The sequence below is a fragment of the Dendrobates tinctorius genome, unplaced genomic scaffold, assembly GCF_039654945.1.
Source record: "Dendrobates tinctorius isolate UK_male_01 unplaced genomic scaffold, ASM3965494v1 ptg000016l, whole genome shotgun sequence".
NCBI lineage: Eukaryota > Metazoa > Chordata > Amphibia > Anura > Dendrobatidae > Dendrobates > Dendrobates tinctorius.
The window spans coordinates 7,534,085-7,552,790 of NW_027361684.1; the positions used below are offsets into that span (position 1 = coordinate 7,534,085).

The following is an 18,706-nucleotide window of genomic DNA, read 5'->3' on the forward strand; positions in this document are numbered from 1 at the left end:
CCGCCAGATTCATTGCAAGTCCCTGTATAGCATCCTCTCCCACCACCAGATTCATCGCAAGTCCCTGTATAGCATCCTCTCCCACCACCAGATTCATTGCAAGTCCCTGTATAGCATTCTCTCCCACTCCAATTTATTATAAACCCTTATACAGCATTATCTCATACATCTCAATTCATTATAAGCCCTGATAAAGCAATATCAACCCACCCCAATTCATTATAAGTCCCTGCATAGTGTCATCTCTCCTCCCAATCAAGTCATTATATAGCATCCTATACCCTCCCCCCTATTCACCATTATGCTATCCCTTACAGTGTTTGTTTTTCTTTAAAGTGTACTCACTTCTACAGACTATCCCCTGTGGCATCAATTCCTTTCTCTTCTGGTCTGGTATTTTATTAATGTATGCAGCATCAGAGTTATAGAGAAAGAGTTGGGTGAGAAGAGAACAGTTTCCTGTGGCTCTGCTGTAGGCAGTAATGCTGCCTGCCTGGTGCGCCACTAATGATGAGAGCAATCTGGCCAAGGGTTTCCTGAGCCTCGGTCAGCTGAGCAGCAGCCCAGATTGTACTCATCATAAGTTGCTTAAATATGAATCAAATGCAAGAAAAAGCTGCAGAATAATTAATATCAGGTGTATTTTATTTAGAAGGGGTAACCATCCCCTCAGTTACAACAGTGCATTACCATAATAAAAAAAATCCACGGTGGCAAAATGGGAATATCACCGCAGGCTGAAGCTCAGGGTAACACTGACACATTGCTTCTGTAAAGAACAAGGGGTATAGCTGAACCCTTTACTTTATGGGATTGCATATGTTATTTAACTCCATTGTATCGGCTCTGAAATCTCTGCTGGTAGTGGACAGGTTAATAGATTAGGAAAACGTTTCTTACTAAAGCATGGCACTTATGTCAGGGACCAGAGATCATATCGTACAATATGGATGTGTGCATCTCGTGCAAAACAGATCAGGTAACCATTATGGAATTATGAGTGTCCTCTCTGATGTGATACGTCCATTCACCTACGTAAATGAAGTCTTCTAGAAATATTCAACGTCCTTCTATGCCGTAGAATTCAGTCTAGTAGTGTATAAATAGCAAAAATCCCAGTTACTTGTAAAGTAATGCATATATTTTTTTTTCTGTGACCTGCAGAAAATAACGTCAATCATTGCTGTTATTGAAGCTTCTGCCAAATCTCGAGGTTCAGAAACCTCAGAAATACACCGTGTCAATTTTTACAAGGACCATGGTCGCAGTATTGTAGGACTTCTAGGTTAGTGTATCCATGCCAGAGGCTGATGATCGAGGTGATGGGGTTTATTAAGGGCAGCGTTATAATCCCCGCTCATGTTATACGTCATACAGTCAGCACCAGGATCCAGGAGCTCAACGTGTTGCCTCCACACATTCATAATGCAGTGTGAAGCTCTGCTCTTATCGAGATAGACCTGATCGATAAAGTGAATATGTGCTTCCTCTGTAGCAGTCTTCTTATTCACAGCCTTCATTTATGTCTCAAAATACTTGTATATCTGAGACACATACTGCATCACACTCTGCCAGTCTGGACGATCTGTGAACATCAACTCATTGAGCTCCTGCAGAGAAAAGAAAAACTGATAAGAGAGCTAAAGCCAAGCATATGGCCTCCAGACAGTTCATGAGACCTACTGTAAATCCCAAACCACATAGTATGGCATAGAGCTTTAAGGGGTGCATTGAATTAAAGGCCCCGTCACACTAAGCGATCTCGGTAGCGAGATCGCTGCTGAGTCACAACTTTTGTGACGTAACAGCGATCTCACCAGCGAGATCGCTGTGTGTGACAGCGATCAGCGAGCGGCCTCCCTGCCGGTATCGCTGATCGCTGCAAGAAACCTCTGGACATTTCTTTGGTCGCTGGTCTCCCGCTGGCCAGCACGCATCGCTGTGTGTGACAGGCGGGAGACCAGCAATCAGGTGTAAAAAATAATAAAAAAAATAAAAAATAGAGATATTCTCACCTTCCGACGTCCCGTTCAGCCATCCTGCCTCTCTCCACGCTCCGGTCCCAGTAATCCTTTGCACGAATGACCGCGAGACTTTGTTATCCCTCGAGACCGTGACATCTCGCGGTCATTCTCGCAAAGGATCACTGGGACCGGAGCGTGGAGAGAGGCAGGATGGCTGAACGGGACGTCGGAAGGGGAGAATAACTATGTTTTTTATTTTGATTCTATTTTTACAGGGATGGCCAGCGATGCCGGGTGCTCGGCATCGCTGTGCTGATCGCTGGTGAAGCTGTCTGTGTGACAGCTCACCAGCGATCACATAGCGACTTACCAGCGATCCTGACACCTTGATATCGGTGTCGGGATCGCTGGTAAGTCGCTATGTGTGACGGGGCCTTAACTTGTATGGCTGGTCCATACAATCAGGGCAACTGTTACCACCCACCTTTCGTGTCTACCTCTTTCCTCATAGACTGTAAGCTTGCGAGCAGGACCCTCATTCCTCTTGGTATTTGTTATAATCTATGTGATTATTGTTATGCTGTAATGTCTATTGTCTGTAAAAATCCCCTCTGAAATGTAAAGTGCTGCGGAATATGTCGACGCTATAGAAATAAAATGTATTATTATTATTATTATTAATATTATTATTATCCAGGCCCCGGTACCCAAGAGGGCTAAAAAACACCAATGTAAGGGCTCATGTAGACATCTGACTTTCACTCATGAGTGCTATCTTTGGTTTTCACAGATTGCACTCATATCTGTAATAGTGATTCAACATGTCGATGATTTTTCTTGGTTCTCTCGATCCGCAAAAAATTGAGGAGGACAAGTCCGATTTTAAACTCAGGGTCAAATCAAAATCAGCCATGCAAGTCTATGGGTCCATGATATATATTGGACCGCACTCGGATGATTCTCAAAGAACTGGAAAAGGTGAAGAAACTTTAGATTTTTATTTCTTCACATACAAGAAAAATGGATGACACTAGGACCACACTCTGATCAAAGCCTAATCAGAATAATCGGTCCATTTTTCTTGTACATGGAAAACTCAGATGTGTGAATGAGCCCTTATGGATATCATGACACAGATTCTCCACGAGAACGTACTGACCTTCTATATATTGACATAGAAAGGAAAGATTTCATTCTGGTTCTAAAAGACTAAAGTCTGGCTGTAGCGTCCTCCAATGACAGTACATGGGACTGCATATATTAGAGATGGTATATGACTGTCGAAGGTGGTTGCAGAATTTATATAGACACTAGAAACATTGGTACCCACCAGACTTGCTTTAATTCCAATGCTTTCAGCTGCTTGAAAAGCTAACATTAAATTTCTCTTCTGCGAAAAAAAAAATCAAAAAAGTTATTACAAAAAGCAATGATGTATATCTTTGTACCGTGTTAGCCAGTAGATAGAAAAATATTCAGAATTGAGAGTCCTCAGTGGTTGATACCTTTTAATGGCTAACTGAAAAGATGGTAACACATTGCAAGCTTTCCAGACTACTCAGGTCTCTTCATCAGGCAAAGACTAATACAAAATCTGAAAATCTGAAGAATATGTGACTCTTCAGATTTTGTATTAGTCTATGCCTGATGAAGAGACCTGAGTAGTCTCGAAAGCTTGCAATGTGTTACCATCTTTTCAGTTAGCCATTAAAAGGTATCAACCACTGAGGACTCTCAATTCTGAATATTCTTCTACAAAAAACAAAACATTTTAAACATTATTCTGGAATTATTCACATCTATCATTTAGACCTTATTCTATCAATGAGGTAGAAAACTGGAAGAACAATAGACGCACTAGGGTTTTATCGGCATGACAATGGGGAGACCAAAAGTAAAGGTATCGGCACAACCTTTAAAGGCTCAAGGCTGCCACAGACGCACGGCTAAGGTAAAAGCTGAAATGTAATCATAGGGTAGTCAAAGATGGAAGAGGAGAACGGTATCCAAGAATGCGGTTTATTTGTCAAAGTGTATCGAAGTTCCAAACTCCTTCATCAGGACAAATCACAGCGTGTCATTGCCCTATCATTCCAGCTCAGTTGTTATTCTGTCAATGGAAATTATTTAGAGAGTGGATTAGATTTCTACTGACTAATGTATAATTGTGATTCTAAAGGTACTCAGAGGCATGAAGAGTCTCTGGATTTTTGTATGGCAATATTGCACTTCCAAACCCCATTACCTTTACTACATATCTGAAATGGTTCGTGCATAGCCCTCAGGTGTCACTCCTTAAAGGGAAGCGGTCACTAGATTTATTCTCCCTCATCTGAGGGCAGTGTTATGTAGGGGCAGAGTCCAGAGTTGATAAAATCAGTTTTATCTGCTGCAGATCTACCAATTCTCTGAAATCTGAGCTCTGTATAACCCCACCCACCCCACTGAGCTTTATGTGTACACTGTGCATAGGCAGAAAGCTGCCAATCAGTGGTGGGAGTACGGCTATACAGAGCTCACAGATATGGACCTCTGGTGATAAACTCCTGCTGATAAAATGTTGATTTTATTAACACTACAGCAAATAGCCTGCTGGGATCAGGGATTTTGTCTTTACATAAATCTGCTCTCAGACCTGGTGTGACAGATTCTCATTAAAAGGGACTCTGGCTATGCTCTGTATTTTTTGGGGAGTTTTTGTAACGGATCTGCCTCAAAATCCTCTTCAGAAACTACCTAAAGGCTATGTGCACACAATGTCTTTTTCAGGTGGAAACCACCTGAAAAACCCATAAAAATGTGTGCATGCTTTTGAACGTATTTTAAGTTTATGATAATAAAATCTTCTTCGGTATCCAGCGCTGTTCCTCTCTTCTTCAGACTTTCTGGGTCACTCTATGGTCTTTGTAGGAGACGGAAGTCTCTTTTACAGTGTAAGTCTGCGGAGCCACGTTCTGACGCCCCATAGACTTACATTGTAAATGCCACTTTCGGGTCACGCAGAGCGCAGTGTGAACTGGAGAGTCTGAAGAGCAGTAACATCACCGAGAAGGGGTGCAGAGCAACACTGGATCCTAGAGAAGATGGCGGTAGGCGAGTACCAAATATTAACACATATAGTATGCACTATGCTACATACACATATTTAGTAAATTAAAGCCTTCCTGCGAGGGGAAGATGATGGTGACGGGTACAGTAAAGATAACAAGTGAGGCAGCTTACATAGTACAGTACACATCAGATGCACTGTGTGATTCAAGCCCTATTTGACAATTTGAGCAAATAATCAGGGACTGAGCACTCCAGATTGGCAAACACCCACACTCATTTATTGGGTACAATGATTTTAGGGGCGGCTTAAAAACCATCATTATCGGCAGCCCATCACCCTGTGTAATCACCAGGATGGGTTCTACCAATAACAATATTCAATGAGCACAGAACGATCATTTTAATGATTGTCCTGTGAGCATAGAATGCACTGTAGCTTGTGTATAGTTTATAGTCGGTCATTTAATGACCTGGATCTGCAACTGTAAAAGGTGCTTAACATGTCCATACACATTGAGTCATTTGGACATCGATATTAGATGTGCCATATAATACAATGGAGGCATAAACTATACTTTTAGGCAATTATCTTGAAATTACTACAATGTGTGTGCTAAATAATAGTGGCACTAATACAGAGAGGCATCTGACAGAATTATATACACTTAGACTGCACTTTTAATAATAATGTGATGAGTACAGACTTATATATTGACCTATCATATGATATACTAGCATTAGTGTGGATAATACTACATGAGAGTGTCATTTTCTTTCTAGCGCTCTTCTGCCGAGCCATCACTTAGAGAGCGCAACTTTCTACAGCAGCGGAATATCGCTTGAATATTTTTAATGGAATATTAAAATTGAATTTAAGAAAATATTTTTTCCCACTTTTATCAGTAATTGGGTGCTTAAAATTGGCGGATAATCATATTTGTACAGCACTTGTTTGTTGCTGGATCACTAATTTTCCCATAAACATTAGAGAAGTATTAATCAGCAGGATCAACTATCCATCCATAGGTCTGTAAGGTGCTGGCCTTTTCCTGATGACAAATCTGGTGGAAAATAGAATCAGGAAAATTGGATTTTCATAGAACCGATGTTTGGTCTTCATGATAGATAAATTATGGTCAGAGAAATCGGGCAACAGCTTGTCTCTCTCTGTTTATCGAAAAAAAAACATGCACACTCAGCAGAATTTGTAGGAGTTGGAATAGCCGTGAATTAGAGTTGAGAGGATCGATCTGTAGAGAATCGACTTTAGGTCGAATTTCCTGATATTTGCGGGTCCCCACAAATTCAAATACCCTGCAATTGGATTTGAGGGGACCAGCCCCTGTAAAATGTCTGGCGCCTTTTCACACACTTCTAAAGGCTCAGAGAGTGGGCTAATGATGTCAGTCACGGGCTGAGCAGGTTTCCTCATAATACTCTGCAGCTATTTTCTTCCCCTCTTTCATTTCTCCATGCTTTGTGTGCACACACAGAAACACAATATAAGATTGAGTTAACTTCTCCCCTTTTTTTAAGTGGTTCCAGGTGTGATTTTCATATTGCTCACACCTGTTACTTGCCAAGGGTGAGTATGAACGAGCATCACATACTTGAAGCAAAGCTGTTTTCCCACAATTCTGTAAAGGTGCCAAAATTTTTGTCCAGCACATTTTGGGGGTTTTTGTGAAATGATATCCAATTTGCCATTTTTTTCTTTTTTTTTTGGGTTGTTCCAATACACTCAAAGGAAATAAGCATGTGTATAACAAAACATGTAACTGCAATAATTTTCTGGGAGAAATACTTCATTTTCTGAAACAATTTCAAGGGTGTCAACACTATTGGCCATGACTGTATATGCCCCCCATCCTCAGCAGTGATTTTATGCCCCCAAGCTCCCCAGTGAATTATATGCCCCCAGCCCTCCCAGTGATATATATGCCTCACTAGTGATGTCTATGCCTCCCTAGTGATGTCTGTACCCCCCGCCCTCCCTAGTGATGTATGTGCCCAACAGCATCTCCTGTGTTGTATATACTGCAGTCCCAGCATCTCCTGTGATGTATATACTGCAGTCCCAGTGTCCCCTGTGATGTATATGCCCTCAGAATCTCCTGTGATGTATATAGCAGTCCCAGTGTCTCCTATGTGATTTATATGCTTCACAAAACTTATCGCAAAGAGTTCACTGTGCTCAAGAGCCATGCAAACCTAGAAAAGCAGTTGTGAGAAGCAACATGCTCAATATCACCTAACATCAAAGACACACCAAGAGAAGCAGCTCCAGCTGTCACGTTAGGGGTGAGTTAATTAATTGTTTGACCAAATATAGTAGGGTAATTTTCAAGCTGATAATTTTGTGCAGAGCCCCATTTGATGGTAGAAATTTCCAAATGGCCCTTGGCAGAAAAAGGTTCCCCACCTCTGCTTTAAGTGATATAGAGAACTGTTGTCGTAGCATAGTCACTCATTGTGACTGAATTGATTGATGTGAGTAATACTGTAACAACAGTACTTTAGTAGCCTTTTTTAGTCTTATGCACTGCTAACAAGGAGGCCAGTATTAAACCGCTCAGTGATAATTTTACTACTAAAACAAAATTCTTAATCCAAGGCTTGTGTGTCATAAACTGTGCTCCCTGCATTGTAACACACATTCAAATACACTGCTAGTAGACCTCAGAGTGTTACACATGTATTTTCTGGACAATTAGAGGCTTATTAGTATTTGCATTTTTCATCAAATTGCATTGAAATTTATTCAACAAAAATTGAATATTAGGGGAAAATTTAAATTTCAAAGAATTATAGAATGTTAGCGTTAGTTAATTGTGTCCAACTCCCTGCTTAATGGCGGATTCACTAAACCATCTCAATAGAAGTCTGCTCAGTCTCTGATTGAAGACTTCCATTGAAGAAGAACTCAACAACTCTCGTGACAGCCTGTCCCACTCATTGATTATCTTCACTGTCAAAATATTTTTTTCTAATGTCTAATCTGTGTCTTCTCCCTTTCAGCTTCATTCCACTGCTTCTCGTGTTTCCATGCAAATGAGAATAAGGATGATCCCTCTACACTGTCTCCTCTTAGCCTTCTTTTTGGCAAGCTAAACATTCCCAGACCCTTTAACCGTTCCTCGTAGGACATAATTTGCAGTCCGCTCACGACCCTGGTAATTGTCCTCTGAACTTGCTCCAGTTTTTCAATATCTTTTTTTAAAATGTGGTTCCAAGAACTGGACACAGTATTCCAGATGCAGTCTGACCAAGGAGGAGTAGAGGGGGATAATTACTTCACGTGATCTAGACTCTGCTTCTCATGATACATCCTAGAACTGTGTTGGACTTTTTTGCTGCTGCATCACACTGTTGACTTATGTGATGTCTGTGATCTATTAGTATACCCAAGTATATTTCACGTGTGCTGTTACTAAGTTCTATTCCTACTCCTCAAAAATCCTCTTATCTTTAATGTCAACTGAATGATTATTTCACTGAAAGATATTTTTTGTGCAAATGGACTTTATATACTACACAGAAAGTTGAGACTGGAGTTGTACTGTTTTTGGAGAAAATGGCAAACTTTTTTCAAATTCTGGATAATATCTTTAAAGTGTTAAACACATCAGCATTAGTTATAACCACTTTTACACAATACACCTGAAGCTTATGGGTTATCTAATGTGAAGTCTTGAAGGGGTTCTCCAGGCATTTGATAGTTAACCTATCCATAACAGTGGTCATCAATATCAGCTCAGTAGGGGTCTAATGACAAGCAGCCCTAACAATCAGCTTCTTGCAGCTCCAAAGTTGATATGCAGTTATTGATAGTGGCCATTACATAGTATATGAAGCTGTGCATCTCTTTTTAATGTTTATATCCAAGTGCTTCTCAATAAATTAGAATAATATCAAAAAGTTAATGTATTTCAGTTCTTCAAAAAAAAAAACTGAAACTCATATTATATAGAGTTATTACAAATAGAGTGATCTATTTCAAGTGTTTATTTCTGTTAATGTTGAGGATTATGGCTTATAGCCAATGAAAACCCAAAAGTCATTATCTCAGTAAATCGGAATAATTAACAAAAAAACACCTGCAAAGGCTTCCTAAGCATTTTAAAAGGTCCCTTAGTCTGTTTCAGTAGGCTCCACAATCATGGGGAAGACTGCTGACTTGACAGATGACCAGAAGGCAGTCATTGACACACTCCTCAAGAAGGGTAAGCCACAGAAGGTCATTGCTAAAAAAGCTGGCTGTTCACAGAGTGCTGTATCCAAGCATATTAATGGAAAGTTGAGTGGAAGGAAAAGGAGTGGTAGAAAACGGTGCACAAGCAACCGGGATAAACACAGCTTTGAAAGGATTGTTAAGAAAAGGCCATTAAAAATTTGAGGGTGATTCACAATGAGTGGACTGCTGCTGGAGTCTTTGCTTCAAGAACCACCACACACGGACATATCCAGAACATGAGCTACAAGTGTCGCATTCCTTGCGTCAAGCCACTCATGACCCATAGACAATGCCAGAAGCGTCTTACCTGGGCCAAGGAGAAAAAGAACTGGACTGTTGCTCATTGGTCCAAGGTGTTGTTTTCCGATGAAAGTAAATTTTGCATTTCATTTGGAAATCAAGGTGCCAGAATCTGGAGGAAGAGTGGAGAGGCCACAATCCAAGCTGCTTGAGGTCTAGTGTGAAGTTTCCACAATCAGTGATGGTTTGGGGAGCAATGTCTTCTGCTGGTGTAGGTCCGCTGTGTTTTATCAAGACCAAAGTCAACACAGCCATCTACCAGGAAATTTTAGAGCACTTCATGCTTCCCCCTGGCGACAAGATTTTTGGAGATGGAAATTTCATTCTCCAGCTGGACTTGGCACCTGTCTACATGGCCAAAAGTACCAATACCTGGTTTAAAAACAACAGTATCACTGTGCTTAATTGGCTAGCAAATTCACCTGACCTTAACCCCATAGAGAATCTACAGGGTATTGTCAAGAGGAAGATGAGAGAGACCAGATCTAACAATGCAGACAAGTCGAAGGCTGCTATCAAAGCAACCTGGGCTTCCATAACACCTCAGCAGTGCCACAGGCTGATCACCTCCATGCCTCGCTGCATTGATGCAGTAATTGATGCAAAAGGAGCCCCGACTAAGTAATCAATGCATTTACCAAACATACATTTCAGTAGGCCAACATTTCGGATTTTAAAATTATTTTTCAAACTGGTGTTATAAAGTATTCTAATTTACTGAGATAATGACTTTTGGATTTTCATGGCTGTAAGCCATAATCATCAACGCTAACATAAATAAACACTTGAAATAGATCACTCTGTAATGACTCTATGTAATATATGAGTTTCATGTTTTGTATTGAAGAACTGAAATAAATTAACTTTTTGATGATATTCTAATTTAGTGAGAAGCACCTGTACATCCACCATCAGAGGTAACAGCAGTTGGTCAGTGAGGGTGGCTTGAGTCAAACCCACACCAATCTGATATTGAGGACCTATCCAGGGAATAGGTCATCAATGTCAAATTTCTGGGGAACTACTTTACACCATATGGTCAAGTGACTTAGTCACTGTGGATGGCTTGCCACCTACAGCAGCATTGGACACAATCTGTGTTAGTTGCTAATTGCTTTTGTTTCTTAATCTTTGTGTAAAAATAGAAGTTGTATGATCAATAGTTGATATCAGCTACAAGACCAGTTCTTTTCTGGACCTATTGTTTATATGAAACCTTGAGGTGTAGTCAGGGGTGGATTAAGGGTAGCCAGGGCCCGGGGCAGTTCAGACTCTGTGGGCCCCCCTCGTCACGTGACGGGGGTCACGAATCGTAGAGCCACACTCTACATAGAGAATAATGGGGCCTCCAGCACCGACCTCCACCCGCAGAGCCACACTCTACATAGAGAATAATGGGGCCTCCAGCACCGACCTCCACCCGCAGAGCCGCACTCCACATAGAGAATAATGGAGCCTCCAGCACCGACCTCCACCTGCAGAGCCCCACTCCACATAGAGAATAATGGCGCCTCCAGCACCGACCTCCACCCGCAGAGCCGCACTCCACATAGAGAATAATGGAGCCTCCAGCACCGACCTCCACCCGCAGAGCCGCACTCCACATAGAGAATAATGGAGCCTCCAGCACCGACCTCCACCCGCACTCCACATAGAGAATAATGGGGCCTCCAGCACCGACCTCCACCCGCAGAGCCGCACTCCACATAGAGAATAATGGAGCCTCCAGCACCGACCTCCACCCGCAGAGCCGCACTCCACATAGAGAATAATGGAGCCTCCGGCACCGACCTCCACCCGCAGAGCCGCACTCCACATAGAGAATAATGGAGCCTCCGGCACCGACCTCCACCCGCAGAGCCGCACTCCACATAGAGAATAATGGAGCCTCCGGCACCGACCTCCACCCGCAGAGCCGCACTCCACATAGAGAATAATGGAGCCTCCAGCACCGACCTCCACCCGCAGAGCCGCACTCCACATAGAGAATAATGGAGCCTCCAGCACCGACCTCCACCTGCAGAGCCCCACTCCACATAGAGAATAATGGAGCCTCCGGCACCGACGTCCACCAGCAGAGCCGCACTCCATATAGAGAATAATGGAGCCTCCGGCACCGACCTCCACCCACAGAGCCGCACTCCACATAGAGAATAATGGAGCCTCCAGCACCGACCTCCACCCGCAGAGCCACACTCCACATAGAGAATAATGGGGCCTCCAGCACCGACCTCCACCCGCAGAGGAACACTCCACATAGAGAATAATGGAGCCTCCAGCACCGACCTCCACCCGCAGAGCCGCACTCCACATAGAGAATAATGGAGCCTCCAGCACCGACCTCCACCCGCAGAGCCGCACTCCACATAGAGAATAATGGAGCCTCCAGCACCGACCTCCACCCGCAGAGCTGCACTCCACATAGAGAATAATGGGGCCTCCAGCACTGACCTCCACTCGCAGAGCCGCACTCCACATAGAGAATAATGGAGCCTCCAGCACCGACCTCCACCCGCAGAGCCGCACTCCACATAGAGAATAATGGAGCCTCCAGCACCGACCTCCACCTGCAGAGCCCCACTCCACATAGAGAATAATGGGGCCTCCAGCACTGACCTCCACCCGCAGAGCCGCACTCCACATAGAGAATAATGGAGCGTCCAGCACCGACCTCCACCCGCAGAGCCACACTCCACATAGAGAATAATGGGGCCTCCAGCACCGACCTCCACCCGCAGAGCCACACTCCACATAGAGAATAATGGGGCCTCCAGCACCGACCTCCACCCGCAGAGCCGCACTCCACATAGAGAATAATGGAGCCTCCAGCACCGACCTCCACCCGCAGAGCCGCACTCCACATAGAGAATAATGGGGCCTCCAGCACCGACCTCCACCTGCAGAGCCGCACTCCACATAGAGAATAATGGAGCCTCCAGCACCGACCTCCACCCGCAGAGCCGCACTCCACATACATGGCTGCTCTCAGTGCTCTGTGCTGTGCGCACAGGACCTGTGATGAGGTCACAGGAGGGGAGGAGACAGGGGTCACATGATCGGGGCCCTGACACCTTACCTCCTGTGATCTCATCACAAGCCTTTGCACGCTACCAGCAGCATCAGCGTTCAGGTTACTTGTAGATGCTGCTGGTAGCAGAGCACATAATGCCGCCCCCACGGTCACTCACTTTTAGGTGGGGAGAGGATGGAGTGCCATTGCAGCAGCCAGCAGGAATGTGGTGGGGGCCCCCTTAGAAGCTCTTGTGGTGGGGGCCCCGGGGCTGAAGCCCCGCCTGCCCTGCCTATAATCCGGCCCTGCGCGGTGGCGGATTATAATGGGGCAATTTACTGGCCTGGGCTGTGGGCCCCTTAACCCCACTGGGCCCGGGGCAACTGCCCAAATTGACCTCATTATAATCCGCCACTGGGTGTAGTATGTCTGTATAATTAATATCTACAGCAATGCAATTTTCGTTTATCCCAAAAAGGTTTTAGTCCACAGGACTCAAAACAGGAATGGATTTAAGTAGAAAAACCTCTCCCATAGGTCCCCAATACGTTTTTCTGCTAGGATCCATTTCTTACATTTGCAGCTGTAACATGAACAATACAATCACATTTTGCACATTGTTAAATGCAATTACAAGAGTGGACATAGGTTCTGATATGAAGAGTGGATTATAGCCGATAAAGAGAATATGGTACAGTCCAAAGGATACAATTTTACTTCTTGTTCTGTTTATATTCTTTCTCTCTCAGCTGATCTGTTCATGGATTACATACAAAAGTAATAGACAATGGACATGAGAAAAAAACCTAACGAGAAGAAGGAAATGTCTATCATATAATATTTGACTGCACTATCTATACAGACTAGTAAATTAGAGTCACTGGAAATCAATCCAAACCAACCTTGTAAAATTAGTTGACATAAAAATGGGTTACTACAGTTAACATAAGTGTTCTCTTTGGCTACTTTTTAATCTTCGTCTTGAAAGCCTCTTCTTCACATATCAAACATTCTGTTATAACCTTTGTCCACCTGTGCAGCTGGGACCTCTTTAATGGGACTACTGAGCTCAATATGACTAAGAAGAAGCCACAGCTTTACGTAACAACCTCAGCTGATGAACTGGATGAAAATCAGATCATTTTCTTGTATCTGCACCACACGGCTCCCACAGCTAGGCCAAGTCAAAAATTTACACGAGGATTAACAGGAGAATAGCACAACTCTAAGATGCTCCAGAACATGAATATGTGGAATTAGAGGTGGGCGGATAGATTTGCTAGACTCTTGTCCATCGATCAGGTGCGTAGTCTCTGGCCACTGGATGGAAGGCTCATGGATCTCTTACCTTCTGGTGACCCCCAGTGAGAATTTTGATTACCTGGGATGGTGCAACGTCATCTGTATGTCATGCCGCAATGATGATGTTGCATCAGTTCAGCTAATCAAAAGCTACACCTGGCAACTGCAAGGTAAGAGATTCAAGAGCCTCCTGTTTAGTAACCAGAGACTACGGGACCCTGGTCGATGGACCAGAGTTCCACAAATCGATCTGCCCTTCTCTATGTGGAATACAAGTATTTATTGAAAGAGATCCACTTTAAAGTGTACCTGAGCTTTCATACACAAAAGGAATGGGCTTGCTGCCCTCACCCCCAACAACAAGCTAAAACTGCTTCTGGTGTATATACCATATTAATATGTCCAAAACTCTAGATTTCCTTGCTCTGTAACTTACTTTATACTCTTTTTGAGCAGGTCATTGCTCATCGTCAGGATTCTGCCCGCCCTATCGTACAGTAGGAATGGAGCTGCAAATTCATTGCAAAAACACCTACAAACCAAGTTAAGTAAGCTGGCATAAAAGAAGCATTCCAGGATGTTCATAAGTGATTCAGATTTATTCACACTTGTAACACTGGTAGCACGATTGGTGCATGGACTTTCTTTCCTTCACTTCCAAGCATGCATTGATCCTGCCAGAGTCCAATCACATTATCTACTCAGAGATAAAAGCCCTCCTCTCTGTAAAGGCCTGTATTCAGTGCACCAGACAGGAGAGTGTGATCAGAGAGACAAGGACCCTCTAGATCGTCTTGTAATCTGTCTCAGCGTCTCTGCTTTTAAAGATAGATTGCACTTGACAACAGGCAGTGGAAAGTAAGTTATACAGAAGGAAGACACCCAAGAGCTGCTCCAGTGGCTACACTTAACTTAGTTACTTATGACACCATAATTATATCAAATATGATCTGCAGATTGTCCTTTTATCACGTCATCTATCAAATCAGATCAAGCTGACGGAAAGTGACCATTAAAGCTGTACCATTGTTCATTATCATCCTTCTAGATCAACATATCAGATGTTTCATCTCTGACTCATGGTTTCAAAAACATGAAATTGTGAACACATTAGTCTCACATGTCTGCTCATTATGGTTTATGTCTGTTGTGAAATGTTAATGAATAAATGGGTTTGCTAAGTGATCATTAGGATACATGATGGATGCTGAACACAGATAGATACTGTAGGAAAATGCAGTAACATAAATATGCAACAACTGTAGCTTCCACATCTATTTAGTGGTGTACTGGCGTTATATCCTCAGCTATAGGAACAAAGACAGGAGGGGTTGGTAAACATTGCGAGGCACTAGTTAGCCATTTTAGTTTTGATGGCGCGCTCCTTGACAGCTCTATAACGTGAGGCTCAGGCGATCTGTCAAAAAGAGAACATTGCGTTCCAGGAATTTATCATTATGCCATCTACAATAGATTGTTCTCCCGGTAAGTTAGCACCGCGTTTATCGAGCTCCGGTGCCGGCTGTAGATCGGCTCTAATTGCGAACAGCGACTGCAGGTCTTTTCCAGGTTCACATGTATGTGTATGGCTTCCTCATATTTAGACTTTCATTTGAGAGGTGACATAAGATTCATAAACCATGTTGGCGCCTGTGAGGTGGAGGTTAGATGTGCAGAGGAAGATCAGGATCCGTGGGTTTTAATCATGTAAGAGGACAGACATGTCGTTTTATTATAGCCCTTGTGGTAAATAATGATGAACTATTGCTGAAGAAGCTTAAAAACGGGGCGAATTACAGCTCTCGGTTTAGTAATAAACACGAAAACAGGATTAAGTTAATCCTAATACAAAAAGAAAAGGAATACCGTAATTGCACAACATTGCAGCTAACAGAAGTATGGATAGTAGATCTGCTTGTGGAACCAAAAACTGCACTAAGACCGTATTGAGGCATATTTATTTATCAAGCAAAATGTGCCAAAAAATAATTTTCATGATTCACACAATATTAACAATATTTATTTTTTTCACTTTCTGCACCGTGTTCGGTAAACTGATGTGGTCTCATTGAAGGGGGGGCTGAGTATGGCTTAACATATAACACAGAGTTCCCAAAAATGCACCATGGTTTTGGTGATGAGTTTCAGTCAACTAATAGTTTATATACAGTAAACGTAAACCAGTTTAATAATAGTCCAGTCACGTCCCAACCCTCATCAGCAGCTTACTGTCAATATGCAATGTACATAGAAAGCCGCCAGTCAGGGGTGTGGCTGGGGTCAGTTTTCTGAGCTCTGCTACATCGACAGCAGAAAGAACTCTGATGATATCACAACTGCTGCACCCAGTAAAGTAAGTGATACATCACTGGAATCAGGTTTTTTTCTCTACATTATGCTGCTCTCAGATGAGGTGGCAAAAATCTGGTGACAGATTCCCTTTAAGACTGCCTAGTCTAAGTTTACACTGTCAAAGAATCAGACAATATTGATAAATATGCCTCATTATGTATGCAAAGCCATATGCATTTATTAAACATTAGCTGCAGAATCGCTCAGCTGTTTCTATGTCATTCGTTAGCATTTGCAGTTCTTGCCATTTTAGGCTTTATTCAGACATCAGTGATTTCTCATACATGTGAAAGAAAAACTGACTGATTTTCATCAGTATTTGTTCAGTGTGTTTTACCATCAACGTCTCATCATTTTCTTTCTCTTATGCGATATAAAGACCTGATGAAGGTTTCCTAGCTTTTCTTGTCAAACATGAAAAATGGACTAAGATACAACTACGATGTCATCATGTGCTGTTGATGCGCCCGAGAAGCCGTGGGATACTTAGTACCGGGCCCGTTAACTTCAATGGGAAATGTCACAGTGGCGGTGACCTGGTCCGTGGCCCCAGGCGGTCATGTAAAAGGGGATGAATTGAATGGGGATAAAGTTTATGTAGTGATTCGTGACGCCAGTTGGAGTGTTCGACTGTAGTATAGCCGGCACTGCAGATGATCCCTGGGGGAGTAGATGGTGATGGCAGTGCAGATGTTAAACCCTCTCCAACCAGGGCAGACCCCCAGAGATTGTGATGCAAGTAGAAGACACAGAGTAATAAGGCAGGAGACAAGAAAAGACACTTTATCATTTACTGTAGTTCAGGTGCAGTTCAGAGGAGATATTATAACTCTCACCAGATTACAGTCTGCTCTGGAGAATGGGAGTTATCTTTTCCTGCTGTGACTCAGTGTAACTTCCTGCTATTCTAATCCCTTCTGGGACCAAGGTTTCCCGGAGTTTAGAACTTCCCAATATTGCCTCTACTCACTGTGTATTTCTCCTTCAGCAACTTGCAACTTGAATCCTTTGTGAAGCAGCTCAAGTTCCCACTTGTACTATCCTTCACTGATCCTAGGTTATTGCAGTATTTCTGCGGGAAAACACTTTTCTGCTGGTTGTGTAATCTCATGCAGTCTCTCAGCTTACCACCCTGCTCTGAAAGCATGGATGGTCTAAGGGCTGGTTCCCTGATGCTTCTTATTAGCTGTACTCCTGGACCGAACACATGTCTTAACATGGCTTCCCAGACTTTCTTCCTCCTTTATGTTCACTGAAACAACAACTCGGCCCCTCCCCCTCCCAGTTAGGGTATGTCTGCAAAGCTCTCAGCTTCAGACAAGTGAGGGAGTGAGGCAAATTGTGTGTGTGTGTTGTGGTCTCTAGCAGAGAAAGCATAACTCCCTTTGCTCAAAAAACACATACAACACAGTACATATTTAACCCTTTTGTGGCGGTAAAGACGCAGGGCGCCACACTGTCAAATTTTTTACAGACCTGTGGACTGAAATGGATGAGTTTGATCTGTAACTAAAGCTCAAAACCAGACATCAATAATGGGCATATATTCAAGCCACAAAAACAAGGTTAGAACTTGAAAAACAGAAGTCTGAATGTGGCCTAAAAGGATAATTTCTGTAGTCTGATCTGTGATTTCCCATGATTTACAGAAATAAAGTGTTGTTGCCCTGCTGATCTATTGTCAGAATACAGGCTATTACGTACTGCAGGCTATGATAAAATAACCATCAACTGCTAATTAATCTCCAACTTTTTTTTTAATAAAAGCTTACAAGAATAGTTTATACTGTAAATTCTACTATAATAGAATGTAACTTTGTAAAACGTTGTTCTATTTTGCATGACAAAAAGTATTCGATTTTCTTTTCAGCTCCACTACCAATCGCCAACGTATTAAACATCTCCTAAACCCCCCATTTTTCAACCCCTGTAGCCCCTTCCATACCCACATGAACTGAATATCGACAGATACACATGTTATTTGGATAATTTGGCCACAGCAGCCATTTATTAACATATAAACAAACGTTTTACAGTAAGGGCGGTCCTCGAAGCCCCGAAAAACCAAGATTCCATAAAGTTATTAAACCAACATGGCCCCCAGGTCGAGTCTTGCCTCCCGCCGTAAAGCACCAGCTCAGAGGCACCAAAACAACCCGCCTGGCCATGAACCATTACCATATCCAAGTTCCCTTTATCCCTTCTTCGGGATGCCTCAAATATCCATCCACATAGGCCCACCCCGGAGGGCGTCTTCTGATCCCCCCCAGGGCGTCCAGCCTCACCAACTTCGAGGACCACCCCACGCTCCGCTGCCGTGACAGAAAGCGTACACGAAACTGCTGTTCTAACGTAGAAGAATACATTGACTGTTCCACACAATTCAACTAAAATACTAAACCAGGGACAACCCCCAACCCATAGCCCAACATACCGAGAGGGTGGGTGGGAGATTCCTACTGTTACTGAGGGGTACCTAAAATGGTTGCCCCT

At 43.1% G+C, this 18,706-nt stretch overlaps 1 protein-coding gene across 5 annotated transcripts in view; it reads right to left on the reverse strand.

The window, feature by feature from the left end:
* Positions 1–627: 627 nt before the first annotated feature.
* SPECC1 (sperm antigen with calponin homology and coiled-coil domains 1) overlaps positions 628–18,706 on the reverse strand; it is a 490,142-nt gene continuing 472,063 nt past the window's right edge. For all 5 annotated transcript variants that reach the window (XM_073565376.1, XM_073565374.1, XM_073565375.1 and 2 more), the window contains 2 exons: positions 3,295–3,354; positions 628–1,610 (listed from right to left, as the gene is read on the reverse strand). In XM_073565376.1, the coding sequence (XP_073421477.1) occupies positions 1,521–1,610; positions 3,295–3,354 (150 nt within the window). In that variant the 3' untranslated portion in view covers positions 628–1,520. The remainder of the gene's footprint in view (positions 1,611–3,294; positions 3,355–18,706) is intronic.